The sequence below is a fragment of the Tursiops truncatus genome, chromosome 14 (assembly GCF_011762595.2).
Source record: "Tursiops truncatus isolate mTurTru1 chromosome 14, mTurTru1.mat.Y, whole genome shotgun sequence".
Taxonomy (NCBI): domain Eukaryota; kingdom Metazoa; phylum Chordata; class Mammalia; order Artiodactyla; family Delphinidae; genus Tursiops; species Tursiops truncatus.
The window spans coordinates 49,380,999-49,401,914 of NC_047047.1; the positions used below are offsets into that span (position 1 = coordinate 49,380,999).

At 35.7% G+C, this 20,916-nt stretch overlaps 1 protein-coding gene across 9 annotated transcripts in view; it reads right to left on the minus strand.

Annotated features, from left to right (window-relative positions):
• FOXN2 (forkhead box N2) overlaps nucleotides 1–20,916 on the minus strand; it is a 61,761-nt gene that overhangs the window by 17,128 nt on the left and 23,717 nt on the right. For all 9 annotated transcript variants that reach the window (XM_073791379.1, XM_073791376.1, XM_033838576.2 and 6 more), the window contains 3 exons: nucleotides 15,400–15,950; nucleotides 4,358–4,482; nucleotides 1,585–1,649 (listed from right to left, as the gene is read on the minus strand). In XM_073791379.1, coding sequence (XP_073647480.1) covers nucleotides 1,585–1,649; nucleotides 4,358–4,482; nucleotides 15,400–15,936 — 727 coding nt within the window. In that variant the 5' untranslated portion in view covers nucleotides 15,937–15,950. The remainder of the gene's footprint in view (nucleotides 1–1,584; nucleotides 1,650–4,357; nucleotides 4,483–15,399; nucleotides 15,951–20,916) is intronic.

The window sequence follows — 20,916 nt, forward strand, 5'->3', positions numbered from 1 at the left end:
GAATTGTGTATTCTATTCCAGGACAGACTTGCACTGGTTGACAGAATGCCAACCACCCTCCCCACCAAGTGAATTACTAGAAGGGGAATAGCCCTAAGACTCACAATGATAGAGATGGAGGGAAGTAAGGTGTTAGCAGTCATGGAGAGATATAAAGTCATTAGATGAAGAAGTACCTAGGCTCTAGTTGTGGAAGCTGCTCCCAAAGGGAGAAGAAGAATTTGGATGGAATAGAACAAGAGCAAAAAGAAATTCTAAATAAACCCCAGAATTCAAAAGAGAAAATGTTCTCAAAATGTGTATATGAACAAAGCTTAAAAGACTAAGGGTCAGAACTCACTGAGGCAATAAAAAGATAAAGGAAGTTTCAGCAATACCTAAATGTAAAGAGAGCACATTTACTCATGCAGGTAACAGGAAAATGGATACTTGCCTTATGTTAAGTTACAGCATATCTGAAGCAGACTCCCAATCCGCTTAACTTCTCTGCAGAGTCCTCTTAAGCTTTTTCACACTCTTTCCCTCCCTTATTTTTACAGACCACCATCATATTGTTTCCTAGGCTTGGCTTAGTGTAGTTCTAAAGAGCCTAAATATCTCTGATACACAGAAAGGCTTTTAGTCTGAGAATTTCTATTTTTAAAGGTCATAGAAACATCTGTAGGCTCCAAAGCAACAATGCTAGGAAAACTTATGTTAATATATCACTAACCTGTAATACTAACTATGAGTAGGGGGGGAAAACTGCAATTTCAGAATTTTGACCTACTTTTTAAAAGTCTACAAAATTCTAAAAGTTAACATTGCTTTCTTCCTAAATTATAGTTCTTTACACTTAACCTATAAAAGAAATATGTAAAACCATCCCTAACTCAAAGGCCGTACAAAAACAGGTGGCAGGCCACATTTGGCCCACGGGACATAGTTTGTCAACCTCTATTCTAGTCTGACAGACTTAAAAAGATAATTCTCTATTGCAGGCATTACTAAGAAATATTTCCCTATTTTCAAGGAAAAGTATACATAAAAGGAAATGAAAACAGGGATATAAAACAGTATACACAGTATAATCCCAGTGGAGAAAAAGTGTGTGTGGGAGGTGGGGGGTGTATGTGCATGTATGTGCATGCACGCAAACATATCTACTCATGTGAAAAGCATAAAAAGGACCAAAGCAATTATATTAAAATGTGAACAGCAGAGGTGCAAGATAGATAGGGGTAGGGGATTAAGAGGTACAAACTACTATGCATAAAAGAAATAAGCTTTAAGGATATATTGTACAACACAGGGAATAGAGTCAATATTTTATAATAACTATCAACGGAGTATACCTTAAAAAATCGTGAATCACTATGTTGTACACCTGAAACGTATAATATCAAGTATACCATCAAGTATTCCTCAATTAAAAAGTTAACAGCAGAATAAAGGGTAAGTTTTAGTTTCTTTTTTATAAATGTTTTTATTTTCCAAAACTTCTACAATGAACATTTAATACTTTTATAATTTAAAAATAATTAAACAAAAGTTCTGAATTTTGATCTGAGTTTTTATGATTTAAAATACTGATCTTTCACATACCTTTGAGAGTTCGCACCTGGTTCTGCTTGAGTACAGAGCTTAAGTAGTGAGGTGATAAAGAACCACTGAAAAATAAAGAGATAAGACAAGCGTACTTATAAAAGATCTTTATTTCACATTTTATAGAACTTAGTTACAAATACAATTAATTTGTACAATAAAAAACACAAACTATTTTTACCTTGTTTTCTTTGCTAATACTATTCAGTTTAGGAAGAGTCTGCCAAAGCAGAAAGAGCATAAGATCCAAGTTTAAATCACAACTATTTGGGTGTTCTTAGGCAAAATAATTAATCTTTTAGTTTCTTCATCTGTAAAACAGGAGTAATTAAACCTCCCACGTAGGGTTGCTGTGATAATTGAATAAGAATAATGAATTTAAAATGCCTGGAACAATAGACAATAGTAATAGTTACTGTCTGATTTTGTATTGTATGCCTAAGTTTGATATTAATACAGGTGTTACAATACAAATAAAGTGTTTATCAAAACAATGTTTAAGGAAGACTGTATGGTGATGACAAAAAACAGATAAGCTCCTGATTTAATCAATAAATATCAGTATCAAATTAAACTTTCTATATTCATGAAAAAAGACCAGTAGTTATTTTCTTGTTTTTGTTTTTTTAGTTCCAAAAATTAAGACATTTTTGGGACAAACTATTCCTCTTCTTTGGAATTTTTGATAGTATTTTTTAAAAATCTGCTTTTTGCTAACCAAATTAAAAGTCTAGGGCTTCCCTGGTGGCGTAGTGGTTGAGAGTCTGCCTACCGATGCAGGGGACATGGGTTTGTGGCCTGGTCCGGGAAGATCCCAGATGCCGCGGAGCGGCTGGGCCTGTGAGCCATGGCCGCTGAGCCTGTGTGTCCGGAGCCTGTGCTCCGCAACGGGAGAGACCACAACACTGAGAGGTTCACATACGGCCAAAAAAAAAAAAAGTCTATTTCTTAGTCACAGTTTTACATACTCTACAGATCATTCTCTTCCTCAGACTTACCAATTATGACATGAAAGGGCTACACAAAGTTGTGTCAGATGGAACTGTCATTTTGCCAAACAATGATAAAGAGAAAATGTTTCTAAAAATATTAAGGTAATGTTTTAAAGTCAAAGATTATAATCTTTATGCTGTTGTTTTATCTACCTGTTTTTAAACCACAAAATCAGCTTTATTTAACATATAAACATATGATAAAGCTAAGAGATATAAACATGAAAATGCATCATATCAAAGGCACAGGAAAGTGTATTTTTGATGGTATACAAAATAGAGTGCCAATTCTCCCATTTAATTTTTAATAAACAATAACATTGCTAAATAAAACATGAAAGGACCATCAGCAGAACTTACCATTAGTTTCTAAACTTTTTTTTTTTTTTTTTTTTTTTGCAGTACGCGGGCCTCTCACTGTTGGTGGCCTCTCCTGTTGAGGAGCACAGGCTCCAGACGCGCAGGCTCAGTGGCCATGGCTCATGGGCCTAGCCGCTCCGCAGCACGTGGGATCTTCCTGGACTGGGGCACAAACCCGTGTCCCCTGCATCGGCAGGCGGATCTCAACCACTGTGCCACCAGGGAAGCCCTAAACTATTATTTTTTTTAACTAGGACATCTCATAAGCACCAACATTAAAGAAGGTTATCAACTCCCAAACAATGAGAATATAAAACTCTGATAACGTCTTTTCTAGGTTTCATTTCATAAGGATAAACCAGTTCTTATTACAATGATCCTTCTAATCTACTAATATGGTAAATAAGCTTAAATCTCAATGAGTATGTATGTATATATATTGCTGACATTTCAACTTCAGTCTCACTAATTTTTTTAACTGTATCTCAGCTATAACCACTCCTCTAAAAGTCATCTAATAACACTTAAAGAAATTAAACACATGAAATGTTGATAACTGTTGCAAATGGGAGTTCACTTTCTCCCTACTTTTGTGTATGTTTCAAAATTGCCATGTATTATTTTATTAAAAAGCTTAAAAAACTTTTTATAGACTACCCTTAAAAGTATCTTGACAAAATCTGTCATTTTTAACTCAAATGAATATATGTAATAGAAATTTAAAAAAAGATTCTGAAGGTTTCTTTAAGAAAAGGAAACAATGAGATTTAAGGACATCGTATCATTTTCAGATTTAACTTAAAATTGGAAAGCTCTAAGATCAATTTGTTGATCACTGAGTTAGAAAACAGAAGCCAAGGAAAATCATAATTATATTTACCAGCAGAAACAAAACAAATAAAAAACTCCAAAGCATTATTTTACTTGACATTTAAAAATTTGAGACTTGAACATAATTTTCTAATATTAAACATATTGTGAAGGAAAAAAACTTAAAATAGAAAAAGAAATATAAATATGTATGTAAAAATGCTGCAATGACAAATTTAATCACCTTATTTAAAAATTTTTAAATATACTTTTACTTTCCCATGTCTTCAGGTCAGCATTAGCACTGCAGACAATTTAAATGATTCAACCTTTACAAAAAGGTTTCAGGTGATACCTGAAATCATATTATCACTGTCTTTAGAGTTTAGTTAGAATATTATTAACTACATTTTCCAGAATTTATGTTCTCACTTATCCAACATTCTGTTTCCTAATAAGTTAGACTATAAGTAAAAATGCCTTACGCTAATGTCTTATTCATAAATCTCTATATAATTAAAAAACAAAAAACACTACAACTCTAAGTTTCTCCATCTCATATAATGAAATCTTATATATCACCACTGACGTTTACATGTTAGATCCTGTACCTTTGTGGTGATGCAGGAGGGGTGTAAAATGTTGATTTTGAGGGAAAAGGTTGCTTCTTCAGTGCTTGCATAAGGTTGGGTTTATATTCTGGATCAACACACCATAAGGAGCCTTTTCCATTAACCTAGAATAAAATATATGAGAATTAGTAACCTGGAACTTTAAGACACACAAAATCAGTGTCTGAATGCTTTTAATAAATGTGTGTGGGGAAAAAAACCCAATAGTACCTTTTGAATACAAGGCAAAAGTTGATGTAAATCTGCTAGGAATGGACTGTGTGACTAAAAGCCCCAGAGGCAGACTGCCTGGGCTCCTATCCCCTGCCCTGCCACTGACCCGCTGTGTAATTTTAGGAAGGTTAACTAACCTCTATTTCTCTGGGCCATTATTCCCTTATTTGTAAGGTATGGATAATAACAGTACCTACCTCATAGGTTTGTTCTATGGATTACATTATGCATAGAGTACTCTGCACATTGCATGGCACTAGGGCCACAGGACTGCACAACTCTAGGACATGGCATTCACATCACATTCTGTGAGAATGATACAACACCAAGCTGTGCAGAGAACAGCATGAAGGGCTGTACAAGGTGGCCCTCCACATGCTAAGATGTCAACAAATGTTAACCCTTATCATTACTGTTAAAGAAAGAAAAGATTAGGTAGTGTCATTCTCCCAAAAGTGCTAAACAATATATTAGGTGATGCATATAAAAATAACTTCATTTTTTATGGCATTAACACTAGTGTTTAGTTTCCCATTTAAACTGTTTAAATTCAAGGCAAACAATTTAATGAAAAGATGGCAAAAGTCTCAAAGAGTAGTTAAGTCAAAAACTGAGGCATGGAAAAGACTCCTGTAAAAGATAAAAAAGAGGGAGAAGTATCAACTCTTCCCTCAAGATGGTTAAGTTACAACATTCGAGGAACTTCTGGATAATATGGTAATGGGCACACAAGCCCAGATTTCATGGAAATAGTCACTAGAATCTAAAAATAATACAATTTGTATGATTTCTGGAAACTAGAGAAAATATAACAGAAGTGCCCGCTAAATTGCAAATGGGAGGTGCCTGAAAGACTGGCTTGCCTGCTCCACAATTCTGCTAATATGAAGGAACAGCTTACCAGGAAGGTAAGTAGACAACTTACCTGAAGAATCTCACGAAAATGATCTAATGTGCAAGGGGAAAGGCCAGGCTTTGAGATAATTCCTTCAAATAGGTTTGAAAAATGCTGAGTATTTTACCTCTTTCCTTATTAGAAGGTTACATTACATACTAGCAGATTAAGGGTCCTAAACAGTCCTGCTTTAATTAAACCTGTTTTAAGAAGTTTCCCAAAGTTATTTGACACAGAACCTCTTTCTCCCAGGAAACATCTGAGGAAGCAGTGTTCTGTGGAACACCTATGAAAAACACTGATGTAATTAATGAATTCTTGGAGAGTATACTTTCCAAATATTAACAGAAAAAACTACAAACATTGATTAGACCATGAAGAAAAATAAATTACCCTTTAAAGATCACTGTAGCGTAAAAAGAAAAAAAAATATCCCAACAACAAAATTCTCTGACCACTTGGAAATTTATAAACACTCTTGTATTAAAAATATATCCAAAAAAAATATATCCAAACTACAATTATAGATTATCTAGTAAATAAAAGGTATAAGAAACAGTTATATAAAAACTAAGTGGGTGTGGTCAAACGCCACACACACTAATTGAGCTAGTCAAACTAAATAACTGAAGGACTTCAGGAGCTGTAAGATCACCTGCAAACTCTTCCTTCAGAATGTATCTTTCCTACTTCTTTAGCTGAACATCCATCCCTACCTACACATCCTGAACAGTCTGACTAGATGCACATCCCTACAAATGTACCACATCTACCTACAGTTTACATACAAAACCCTATAGCCATGCAAAGAGGAGGTCCAACTGCAAATTCATCCCACACTGCCCCAGAGCTAAACACTACTTGTACAGAAGTTAAGAGTACAAGCCTTGGAGGAAGAATACCTATTTTGGAATCCTGGCTCTGTCACTTAACAGCTGTGTAACCTTTAGAAAAATGTCTATGTTCTCTGTGTACTAGTATGCTCAAAATATATATAAAACAGTACCTACCAGACACAAAAGCACTCAAACATTGGCTACTACTATTGTTATATTTTATGTTCATTTTCTTTGTAGTTTTAAAAATTGTTCGTTTCTTCCAGTCTAATAGCATGCAAATTTGTTTTTCTGTTTCTATTCCGCTAGTTACTGATACTAAATTTTAATAAATATTTTTGAATATATTTAATCTTTTGAAGATACAAATGTCAAAAATTAAATATAAGGTATAACCTGACCCCCTCCCACCATGATGTACAAAACTTCCTTAGAACTAACTCACAAGATTAGTGAGATTCAAACTGTTACTATTTTTTTTTTTTTTTTTTTGCGGTAAGAGGGCCTCTCACTGTTGTGGCCTCTCCCGTTGCGGAGCACAGGCTCCGGACGCGCAGGCTCAGCGGCCATGGCTCACGGGCCCAGCCGCTCTGTGGCATGTGGGATCTTCCCGGACCGGGGCACGAACCCGTGTCCCCTGCATCGGCAGGCGGACTCTCAACCACTGCGCCACCAGGAAAGCCCTGTTACTAATTTTTGTTTTTATGTTACACCTTTTCTATTTCAAAAACCCTTTCTTAAAATTTGAATTACACTTCACAACATTAACAATTATATAGACAACAATAAAACTGACCTGTGTCCTGTTCCCCTGCTCCTTTCTGCTTGTATAAAATCCTATATTATGTACGCTATTATCATTGCTGAAGATTTAATGTGATAAATTCCAGGGTGCTTCCATTTCCTGAACTCTTTTTCAAGGTAACATTAGCCTATTACTGAGGCTTTTTTATCTCTAAATATCATGTCATAACTATTATAGCAGAATGGCATAATGAAAGAATACTGTTTCACACGTTTTCAAACTGAGGTGCTAATCATTGCTTATTGATTGGCTACTTGATAGTGGACAAATCACTTAATCTCTAAGAGTCTGTCCTCTCATATTTTATCTGTAGAATTAAAAAAACAGGCCACTTCATTGAGTTGTGATGAGAGTCAAATAAGGTAATTCATATGTAAGCGACATAGAGCTGCAAACTAAGTGAATACTAAGAGATTATACTGAAATTGGCATATATCAATAGTAAGTGTATATGGCTTAATAACAATATATTCCTACTCCTCTTCTAAGAGATGAGGGAGTTTTTAAAAACATCAACAATAAGAACAAAAATCAATTAATTCCGAAGAGACAAAAGTTAGAAAAAAAAGAGATGAATTAAATTGATAAAGGAAAAACATTCTTGTCTGAGGAAAAGTATGGTAATTGAGTATAAGGCAGTTTTTAACATCCTAGCAACTTAAATATATTGGAAAAGAAAAACCATGGGTGTCAAATCACACTGTAATATAGTAAGAAACATACCATACTATCAGGTGAAACCTTTTCTGGTCTACAGCAGCAAGATATCACATGAAGTACACTAAACAAGTATTTGAAATTTTAATTTTTTTCCAAAGGAAGTCAAATTTTACAAATGTAGTTTTGAATTAAGTGATGGAACATCTTAAATTAGATATATTTTCAGTTGCTTAACCTAAGTGGTAAATGTGTTTTGAAGATTGGGAAATAAAACTTTAAAATGTTAGCACCCACAACATCCTTTGCCCCAAAACCACTTCAGTTTCATACAGAAAAGATATGCATGAATTATTTTTCATATATTGACTAAGACAATTATTTTAATAATTCTAACCATGTTCTATCTTGGTATTCCTGAGATTATACTCCTAGAAGCTGTTTAGTTCAAATCTACTTTTAAAATTCTCTTGTGAGAGAACTGCAAATAATTTTGATCTTTTAAGAACTATTTCTTTGAAACAGCAAATTGGAAGAACTGGTACTGAAAACTTGTAGTTCAGGGCAGTTAAGTGTCTTGAGTAAGTTCTCCAAATAACAGTCTGGTTTATGTTACCATGGCAGCACTTCCGTTCACTGGGTCTGTTCACAAACTATCAGTAACAAGATAAAATTATGTATTTGCTAATCTATGTTTCAGAGTCTAGAGCAAAAAACTTATTTGGAATCTAAGTCTCACTTAAAAACTTTGCTTCTTTATTAAGTTGTGCTTAGATGATGGAACACAAGTAATAAAGAGTTTTAGAAGTATTGTTTTAAAATAAATTTGCCTATTACAAGACACATTTTTTGTGCAATGGAAACAGGAAATGTGCATTCTCTCATGTACTATTTTGCATTTTGGAACTCTAAGGCTTCTGGACTTATTTGGTAAAGAACCACAGAAGCTTTTGAAGAAATGAGGAATATATATTAAGAATTGAACTTTAAAAAGATTTACCTTAATGGAAGTTGTAAAGAAAACTGGGAGAAGAAACAATGTTCCCTATTCCTGCAATGTTTTTATGTACCTGCCCTGTACATTTTAATAGTTTCCCCCCTTGACTACCTTTTTCAGTGGTTTTTAGAACCACTAAGTTTAAAAAGGGCATTATTCATAATTCTTGCTTATAGTGTGAACTTCTATGGTTGCTTGCATGACTTCCTTTCTTGGGATTTAGCTATTGAAGCAAATCACGACTACGAAAACGTAGAGACTAAAATTGTACTAAACCAGGCAAAACTTCTAATTTCATGTTTCCCAGTTAAAATCTCCATTAACTGTTTTAGTTTGGCTTTTACAAAAAGTTTGAAAAGCAGATTTAAGACTTCAGTGTTAACATTTAAAACATAAAAACAAATCAAAACAAAAAAACACCATGCCTAGTTTTTGTAATTTTAAAATTCTGAGACAGATAAATGCCAAGCCAAGATTTTTAGACCCATCTTTTGAGAGTGGTAACCATGGTATGGATGAGGGTAGGAAACTAATCAACAGCTATACCAGCTGGCTAGGTATCAATATCAATTTGTAGTTTGACCTGGACCTTTGTCAATCTTGTCTTCTTTTTTGAGATTACCATCTCTAGATAACAGCTTTCATCAGAAAAGTGCTTTCAAGGTTGCCAAATTCAGTTCCAGCATCTAATGGAAGTAAGTGTAACTTGCTTGCCTTTTGCCGACTGGAAGAGAAATACTGTCCTTTTGAGGCATTGATTCAAGAAGTATTTTATAAATTTTAAAAAAAGAAATTCACAAGCCTTCCCAATCCCACTTGAATGTATCACTTTCTTTCCAAACTTCAGACATTTAAGTAAAGTGATCCATTGATTTTCGTGAAGACCATCACCTACCAGTTCCTTCCCTCCCACCCCGACTTGTGGCAATAGCTGGCTAATTTTTATGCCAATGTATTACAATTTCTGTATTTATTCTCATATTCTTTATTAGCTCATAAGATAATTTCTTTCTCTTTATCACACTCTCCCTGAAATCTGGACTGTATGTTTTCCCATTCACTAACTTCCACTTCCTTAATTCCTTTCTTTCTCTAAAGATTCAAAAATGCTCAGGTTAATTATATAAATAATGCATACAATTAAAAATTAGGGACAAGAACAAATCCCTTTTGATCACTAACACAAATTATACCACACTAGACATATTGTTCTAGAACTTTACCACAATGAATATTCTTATATATTGAATGCATCTCTTTGTGTGCAAGTATGAGTTTTACTTAAGGGGAAAAATCAGAATCTGATCCACTAGATCAAAGGATACACACGTTTCTAATTCTAATAACTACTGCCAAGTTGCCCTCATGAATGGTCATACTAATTTACACTCCTATTAATGGTGAGAAACTATTGATATTGATTTATTACCCCATATCCTCAACTAATAAAACATTAAAAAATTTTGCAATCTAATGGGTAAAAACTGTTTTGTTCTTTGAATTTGTATGTCCCTGATTGCTAGAGAGGATGAACATCTCTGCATGTTTATGGCCATGTGTATTTCCTCCTCTGTGAAGCCCCTGTTCATATTCTTCTCAATTTTCCTATCAGGCTTTCTTTTTCGTATTGGATTGTATGTGTTCCTTACATACAGCGGTGTGCTGCTGACTGTAAACATCCCCTATCCACTTCGCATTTAATGACATAATGTTGGTAGCTCGAAAGCGGCCACAATAGAAATAACCACCGTTCATATATTTTTTTAAAACTTTTTTTTTTTTTTCGGTATGCGGGCCTCTCACCGTTGTGGCCTCTCCCATTGCGGAGCACAGGCTCAGCGGCCATGGCTCATAGGCCTAGCGGCTCTGCGGCATGCGGGATCTTCCCGGACCGGGGTACGAACCTGTGTCCCCTGCATCGGCAGGCGGACTATTAACCACTGCGCCACCAGGGAAGCCCCATATATTTTTAATTCTAATCTTTTGGCTGCTACTTGTCTCAATCACTTCTTAGCTCATCATTTTCAAGTTTCTTTCTTATTTTTTTTTTGCAGCATTTGACACTGTTGCTCATTCACACTTAAACTGACTCTCCCTGGCTTCCATTATACCATACTTTTCCTAGACTCTTCTACTGAAAATCAACGCTGAAGGCTTTAAACTTAGAGCTTTAATACCATAACATCACTACCATTCCTGTATCATATTTCTAAATATCTAGTAGACAGTTCCTCTTTTACATCCCATCATAAGCATAAACACAATAGGTCTAAAACTAGAAAAGAATTAAGGATACAGTTCAAAAAATAAAATCTAATAATGCACGGTGGAAAGGATACATCCAAAATTTCCAATGCTTTCAGTCATCTGAAAGGAAAGTTTGACTGGGGCAGGGGGATCTGCTTCCAAAATGGCTCACTCATATGGCTATTGGAAGGAGGCCTCATTTCCATGCCACAGGGGCCTCTCCACAGGGCTATTTAAGTGTCTGTATGATATAGCAGCTGACTTCCCATAGAGCTAATTAGCCAAGAATCCAAGATGGAAACCATAATGTCTTTTATAACCTGGATTCAAAAGGCACACTTCATCAGTTCCACAATATCCTCTTGGTTACACGAGTCAGCCCTATGCAGTATTGGAGGGGACTTCACAAGGGCACAAATACCAGAAGGTGGGGCTCATTTGGGGGCCATCTTGGAGGCTGGCTATAACAGAGACTGATCCTTTGAAATTGCTAAGGCTTTGTTTAATGGCCTAACCACATAGTTGGCCTCCATAAATGTTCCATGTGTAGTAGAGAATGTGTTACACAGCAATTTATTACATAGCAATAGATAACTAATAAGCTCCTTTAAGTTAGTTATAAGACGATGATGTGTCCAAATGTCTTGCTACCCAGGGTGTGTCCATGGATTAGAGGCATCAGGATGACCTGGGAGCCTGTTAGAAATGAAAGAGCCTCAGTACCCATCCTAGATTTGCTGAAGCAGAATCAGTATTTTAACAAGATTCCCAGATGATCAGTAGGTACAGTCAAGTTTGAACAGCACTATCCTATAAAATCCTTCAGTTACCAAAAAATATAAGTACTTATCCTTTTAACTTTTATTCTAAATAAGAATAGGAGATTTCTGCTACCACTTGGGGTATAGAAAGCCATAAAAGAACATCACTCCCAGCCTAACAAGAAAAAAACAGGACTTCCCTGGTGGCACAGTGCTTAAGAATCCGCCTGCCAATGCAGGGGATATGGGTTCGAGCCTGGACCAGGAAGATCCCCATGCCGCGGAGCAACTAAGCCCGTGCGCCACAACTACTGAGCCTGTGTTCTAGAGTCCGCGAGCCACAGCTACTGAGCCGGTGTGCCACAACTACTGAAGTCCGCAGGCCTAAAGCCCATGCTCCACAACAAGAGAAGCCACCACAATGAGAAGCCTGCGCACTGCAATGAAGAGTAGCCCCCGCTTGCTGCAACTAGAGAAAGACCATGTGTAGCAATGAAGACCCAACACAGCCAAAACTAAATTATAAAAAAATTAATTTTTTTAAAAAAAATAGCCTACATAACCATAATTTTTTATGAGCCTATCTGAGATCTAAGGCTGCAAGACAACAGAAATAATTGAATTTTGAAGTATGACAGGTCCTGTGAGGAGAGACAAAACGTATGAACAGTTTCACATTTGGTAGGCCATGGAAGAAGTGGTAGTCACAATAAAAGGCAAGAAAAAAAAAATACTCAAAACTGTAGGCAGGCAGGAGACCGAAGGAAGACACCCTTGGAGACGGAGATAGATGTGCAGAACCTACCACGGTCTGAGGTTGGAGCAAAGATATCAGGCAAAGCCCATTCATGCTCCAGGCCCTGAATGAGCATAAGGTGAGATCAGGCGTCACTGTGGCAGAGGCACAAAACCTGCCTAAACCCTGGACAAAGCTCCATACCAAGCAAAAGCAGTCTGCCATTGAGAAAGAGGCAAAGTATATGCCTCACCCCAGTCCCCGGGAAAGGATGGCTGCTGTTGGGAGAAAAGTACAAAACCCAGCTATCTTCACATTTTACTGACACTAGGCAATGTATTCAATACTACATGCCATTAGAAGGGCAGGAAATCTGTTCATGCCCAAATCCTTCAAAGATACAAAGCAGAGATCTGCTGCTGCTGGGAAATGGTCACTCACTTGAACCTAGAACTTCCCACTTATATTAGGCAACATCTACCCACCATGATGGGAATGAGAAAGAAATTGGCCTGAGTGCTGGAACAGTGCTGTCCAGTAGGAATTTATACAATGACAGAAATATCCTATTTTGTGCTATCCAATATGCCAACCACTAGCCATATGTAGGTAATTGGCTATTGATGAGTGCAGCTCTAGACTCCACTCTGAGTAAATGGGAGAGACTGTCCACTCGTGGAGGAGACAAGGAAAGTCCCACTCTTGAGGCACAGGTGTACAGAGTCTGATTAAGACTAAAACTGGAGCAGAAGAACCAAGAAACCCACCCTGTTCACACTAAGAACTTTGCACCAAGTAACAAGCAAGAGCAATCTATTGCTAAGGAAGGGGCAAGAGTACAGAGAGAAATATTCAACTCCTCTCACCTCTAAATGTGTCACAAACTGAAAGATGGAGTTGGAGCAGAAATGCTGAGAAACATCACCTGACATTGCAGGCCGCACACTAAGTACAAAGTGTCAACAGTCCATCTCTGTAGGAATGTGAAGACAATGGTACACTGAAGGTAACTATGACAACCACAAAACCCAAACCCAGCTCAATTATTTACTAGATTGACCAATACCTGTTCATACTAACAATGTGACAGAAGTAGAGGAATATCTATTTCTGGATCGAAATATTATTTACCTCAGTCTCTACCATTCTTTAACAAGCAATGGCTGCCACTTAATCCAAAATTATGCAACACACAAAAGCAGGAGATAAAACAATCAACAAAACCAGACCCAGAGATGGACCAGATATTGAAGTTACCAGACAAACACTATAACTATGATTAATATGCTTAAAGATCTAGCAGGAAATTTTAACAAAAATATGGCGATTATTTTTTAAAAGGCAAATGAAAATGATTAAAAAATATGAAGACAACTTTATCAGGCTAATCAGCAGAATGAACACAATAGAGGAAAGAATAAAACTACAGAAAGATCGGGAGATTGGGACTGACATATATACACTAACATGTATAAAATAGATAACTAATAAGAACCTGCTGTATAAAAAATAAAATAAATAAAATTCAAATATTCAAAAAAAACCCCCACAAACTATAGAAGGATCAATAGAAATTATCCAAACTGAAACAAAGAAAGAAAAGAGTAGGAAGAGGGACAGAGCAACCAAGAGGTGAGACAATAGCAAATGGTCTAATATATTTTTACTTGGAGCCCAGAAGTAGATGGTGAACCACAAGAAATATCTGAAGAGATAATGAAGAAAAAAAATTCTAAGTTTAATGAATGACAACAAACCACAGATCCAAGAACCTCTGAGAAACCAATGCAGGATAAAAATAAAGAAAAACACACCTAGGCACGTCATAGTCAAACTGCTAAAAAGTAGTGATAAAGAGAAAAATCTTGAAGACAGATAGTAAGAAAAAAAATTACAAACAGAACAACAAAGATAAGAATCGTAACAGACCTCTCTTCAGAAACTATGCAAGCCAGAAGAGAGTAAAGTCTTTAAAGTACTTAAAAAAAACCTGTCAACCTAGAATTCCATACCCATCCTCCACAAAAAGGTTAAAAAAATACTTCATTGCCAGTAGACCCAAACTATAAGAAATGTTAAAATCAACTTCTTGGGAAAAAGGAATTGATCCAGATAGGGCATCAGGATTAGTCAACTTTTTCTGTAAAAGGCCAGATAATAAGTGAATTAAAATTATTTGAAGGTAGACTGTGATAAATTAAAAATATATACTGAAAACTGTATAGCAACAAGTTAAAAAAAAAAGAGTAGCTAGTAAGCCAATAGAAGAGATAAAACTGAATCATAAAAAAATACTCAATTGACAAAAAGGCAGGAAAAGTGGAGAAAAGGAAAAAAGAACAGATACAGCAAATAGAAAAAAAATAATGTAATGACAGATTTAAATCCAACCATATCAGTTACATTAATGTAAATGATCCACACTCCAGTTATAAGGCAGAGATGGTCACGGTGAATAAATAAGAATAATACATAAATACAGTGACAAGAACATTACAGAAACTAAGAATAGAAAGTTAGAACATTAAAAAAACTAATCATAACTGAATCACTTTGCTGTACACCTGAAACTAACACAACACTGTAAATTAACTATACTTCAATTATTAAAAATGTTTAAAAAAGAGAGAAAATAATAATAAATAAACCCTAATTTATGTACCTATAGTAGACTGAAAATAATTCTAGGTTTATATCAATACTGAAGAAACTTTAAAACTTCTCAAATGAAAGCAAATGGTGAATATAATTAACCTCAAGCTGAAGTAATCTGATTGACTATTTTTTGTCTTCCTTTGATTTCCTCATATGTTACGATCTCCATGTTAATTCTCCCCCACCTCCCTAAATATAGCAATGTTCATAAACACTGACCTTGCCATGGCTTCTTTCCACTTTCTGAAAACATTTATTCAGGGACAGATTATGTCGAACAGAATTCTTCCAGCCTGTTGGTGCGGTTGCAAAATATGGGAAGCGGTTCAGTATCCAGCTATAAATTTCTTTGACAGGCAAACATTTATTTGGAGACTGTTCAATAGCCATATAAATGAGAAGACTAAAGGAGTATGGGGGTTTTGAAGTTGCTGATTTTTTTTCTGGGTTCTGATAGCACGACGGTCCTAAGGATGGCACATCATCTCCCTCTATGTCATACAATGGACTAACAATTGGAAGACCCTCACTTCCAAAGCTGAAGTTTGTTAGGAGATTAGTACTTTCGTGAAGCCAGTTCAAGTTTGTGAGTTCATCATCTGCTGACTCACTGTTCACTAGAGTGGCCTTTGGCCTGGCAGCATCAACAGCTTCAGGCAAGCTTCCCATTTTGTAAATCTGGCTTAATCCTGCAACCTTTTCAGCTCCTGGAGTTTCAGCTCTCTTTTCTGGAGTCATTCCAATTATTGGACCCATTTACTCTTACAGTTCTGCAACAAAAGAAACAATTATCAGTCAATGTAATACTTAAGATTCGTAAACTCATGGAAGAAGGAAACATATTTAAATATCCCCAAATCAGAGAAATTTTGCAATCAATATCCCACATAATATTTAAGCACAATATTTGTATAACAAAGATGCTAAAGGTTACTATACAAGGAACAGAACTTATTTCATGTTACTTGAAATGACTACAAATAAAATGCAGCACTATAGCACAATATGTACAGGTGATATTAACAGAATTAAATAATGTATTTTGAATACTTATTAAAGTCCCTAGGCTTTAGTAACTGCCTAATAATGTTTGCTGTTATTAAAAATGAACAATTATTTCTTTGAATTATAAAACTATAATTTATTCATCTTATGGATCTATGGCTTCACTGTAATTAACAGTCATACATATGGCTCAATACAAACAATAACCAAATTTAAAATAAAGCTCAAATAATAATTCCAAATAAACCCTTTCCTCAAATCTGAAATACCATAAATAATTTCGAATATTTTTATAGTATATCATACTAAAAAGATAACATTCCTTAGTAACAAACTAAATTCGTTACTAGCAAAATTATATTTACTATAAATTTATTATTTATTTGTAAATTCCAGTATTTTTTTTTTTGCGGTACGCAGGCCTCTCACTGTTGTGGCCTCTCCCGTCGCGAAGCACAGGCTCCGGACGCGCAGGCTCAGCGGCCATGGCTCACGGGCCCAGCCGCTCCGCGGCATGTGGGATCTTCCCGGACCGGGGCACGAACCCGTGTCCCTTGCATCGGCGGACGGACTCTCAACCACTGCGCCACCAGGGAAGCCCCAGCTTACATATTTTATTATAGAGAAATAGCTAAGTAAAAGCACATCTATTTAATATTTAGTAGTTGTTAAAAATGACTGTCTTGAAGATGGTGAAGTAAACAAAAAAGCTTATTAAAAACTGGTGAAAAAGTAGGAAATATACAAAAAGCTAACAGTGCCTTATATTAGTAACTTGGTAATTTTTTTCTGTTATATTTTCCGGTTTTTCTTTAAGGTGTTTATTATTTTTATAGTTTAAAGTTAAAACAATATACTCAAGGGGGAAAAGACTGTGTTAGACTATTTTTTAGTTGTAGTATTTCCATTTCACAAGAAACAAAATCACAAAAAGGTCACAGACTGATCAAAGACCTCTAGTCAAAAACAGAAGCCACCTCTCATTCTTAGTACAGTTTATTTTGTTATTAAGCTTTTCTGTAACACAAATTAGTTCACTGGTAAGTAGGGGAAAGATTTTAGTACAATGTGAAAGTCACACTGGTTTGTACATGATTTTTCCCAGCCTATGTCTTTGCACTACTAAATAATAAGAGCTGAACCCCAAACAAGCTAACACAGTGGAAAGCAGCAAGCTGCTGAAAATACAGTACTGTACGCAATTCTCATTCAACCCATGTTCTTCCTCTTGGCACAGCCTGGTCACACGCATTGTCTTGAAAATACTTAATGAAGTCTTCTCTGCAAATCTTTATGCATTTCACTCTGGCCTCCATAACCCTGTAGCTTCAACCCTTCCTTGCACACCCTTCCACCAGGCTACCTTCATCTCTTGTTTTTTAACCTTAAGTCAACTGTAGTATTTCTTTATATGTAACAGAGTTAATATATCTTTTTAAATATTCTAGTATTCTTATTAAGACTTATTTTTATTAGTGTTCTGATTACAAAGCTTTGCATATTTTGGGTGCGACCCATCAGCTCTGCACAATTTCAGTGTTCTCAGAAATACATAATATGTAACATTACAACAGAAAGGTCTGTATATTTTACACCAAAATCAAGAAAACTTTTAGTTTTAAATTTTTATGAAACTACTTCTTAAAATGAACTGAAAGCATTCGATAGCAGATAATTAATAATGTGCATGGAAGTTTGCTTCACAAAGCAAAATAAGTAAAGAAATAAAAGGAAATCTGGGCTACTGATGTATTGATAACACTTCCTTTTAGTAATCTTTTAAGAACAATACTTCAACAAACCAAATTTAACTGTTACACATAATAAATGTCACTCAAAATAGGCACTTAAGGCCTAGAAAATAAAATGTGGGATATGAAAATGTATCCTAATTTCTTAGGTGTATAAATAACATAACCCAAATAATGAATACATCCACTACAAATAGATTTCCAAAACCAAGACATTGGTACAAAAAAAAGGCATGTAAAGGTACAAGACGATTTAGCAAAGTACACATTTGTGTTAAGACTCCAAATCTACATTTCAGGGAAGGACAGAATTACCTCTCACAAGGAGAATTTTCAAAGTGGAGAGTTCAAATAAACCCAGTACAATCACTCTGGAGCCCCTGTCTAGAGCTTCACTGTATGACGGCCATGGCAGCATCTTGAGAAGACAGCTCAGGATTAAAATGCACCATTTTTTCCCACAGCTATGCAGCTCATGCATCTCCACAGCTGTCCAACAGAGAACTGCATGTCTGCATATTATGTTCAATGCTACAATGACACTCAACTCCAGGGCAAGAAAAACATAATAACATTCCATATTGGAATTCTCACATCACTTCTCAAAAGGTTAGAGGAGAGCACTTTTGCTTAGGTTTGTATTAACACTGGTCTGAGAGGAAATGCTTGACAGAGAGTAAGTAAGAGAAGGGAAACTAAGGCAGAGAATTTTCAGTGTCATCTAAGGTACAAGGTGCCAAATTACAAGGTATTAGAGGTGTCACAGTGATACCTTTTTTTAACCCGAAATAACTAAGGAACCTCCTAAGCACAAAATGTTGGTTAAAACCACATAGATTTTATGACTTAATTTATCCACATTTTTAATTGATTGTATCAGATTAAGCAAATTTTTCCTTTATAGTTAGAATCCTTAAATATTATATTATTTAGCCCTCTAAGTTTTTCACACATCATGTAAAATTGAGTTGTACTGAAACTTGTTTTCCCCCCCACCAAATTCATTAACATTATTGCAGCAGTAATTCATTCTTTTTACAGATGACTTATATTCTACTTTATGAACATACCACAATTTATTATACTCTTAAAAACATTTATTTATGTTTGGGGCTATTACAAGTAGTATTGTTATGGACATCCTTGTTCATATCCCTTGGAACACAACTGTAAATAAATTTTCTGAAATTCTAAAAGCAGAATATATGTGAAGGAGTGGACTTATTCGGTCACAGAGTATTCTTTTCTTCAATTTTAACTGATAATGACAAATTGCTACCAGGATTGTATGTGTATTTTGTTTGCTCCATGTACTCATCAAAAAAATTTTTTTTGCCAACCTGATGACTATGAAATTGTAACTCCTTGTGGTTTAATTTGCATCTCCCATATAAGTAATGGGGTTGAATATCTCTTCATATACAAAAGAAACATAAAAGTCAAGTAAATATATATGGCAAACATATATATATATATATATATATTTGCCATTTAGATTCCCTCTTCTATTAAGTGTCTGTTGAAGTCATTTGTATTGTTTGGATACCAATCCTTATATGTGATGCAAATATCTTTCCCTATTTAGGTGGCTTGTCTTTTTATTAGTTGCCTATTAATGAAAAAGTTCTTAACTTTAATAGGGTGGATTAACCCTTTTCTTTATGGTTACCATAGTTTGTTTCTCATTTAAGAATTCCTTCTGGGGACTTCCTTGGTGGCGCAGTGGTTAAGAATCCGCCTGCCAGTGCAGGGGACACGGGTTCAAGCACTGGTCCGGGAAGATCCCACATGCCACGGAACAACTAAGCCCCTGCACCACAACTACTGAGCCTGAGCTCTAGAGCCCACGAGCCATAACTACTCAGCCCACGTGCCACAACTACTGAAGCCTGCATGCCTAGAGCCCATGCTCCGCAACAAGAGAAGCCACCGCGATGAGAAGCCCGCGCACTGCAACGAATAGTAGCCCCCGCTCACCGCAACTAGAGAAAGCCCACACGCAGCAACGAAGACCCAACACAGCCAAAAATAAATAAATAAAATTTATTAAAAAAAAAATAATTCCTTCTGTACACCAAATTCATAGAGCCTTTATCCCATACTGTCTTCTAAATGTATTATAGTTTTTACCTTTCACATTAGGTCTTCAATTCATAAAAAAAGTTATGTATGTATTTTTTACTCAATTTCATTTTTTTACATATGGATACACATCTGTTCCAGTATTATTTGTTAAAAATTTTCTCTTTCCTGCTGGAAGAACCAATTCATCATTGGCCCTTAGCATCTCTAACATTCTCACCAGGTATGCCAAGACTGAAAGGTCTTTATGTGGGCCATTTCTCAGGGTTGTGTTTGCCACAAACAAAATTGAGGGATGACCTAACATCTCCCAGACAAAGGGCAGTCCAAGCTCCATTAACATTTCTTCTTTCATACGTGAGTTATTTAGAAGAATATATCTTAATTTCCATGTGATTTTTCTTCTTACTGATTTCTAACTTAAATGAATTGATCTATAGGATATGAATCCTTTGAAATCTGTTGAAACTTACTAGATGGTCCAGTATGTGGTTGATTTTCATGATGATTCAGCTGATGTTTCCACAGTGACTGGGTGCAATATATGTCCGTTAGATCATGCTTGTTAATTACATTAAGTTTTCTATATTCCTGATTTTTTTTTTTTTTGGTCTGCTCTCTTTACCAATTAATGAGGAAGATATATTACAATCTCCCACTATACTGGTGAAATTTATCAATTTTTCCTGGTAGTTCTATTAATTTTTGCTTTATTTGTGGTTTTGGTTATTAGTTGCATACAATTAAAACTTCTAAACATTCATGGCGAAATGAAACATTTACCATTACTTATCAAGTCTTCCTCTCCCGTTGCGGAGCACAGGCTCCGGACACGCGGGCTCAACGGCCATGGCTCACGGGCCCAGTCGCTCTGCGGCATGTGGGATCTTCCCGGACC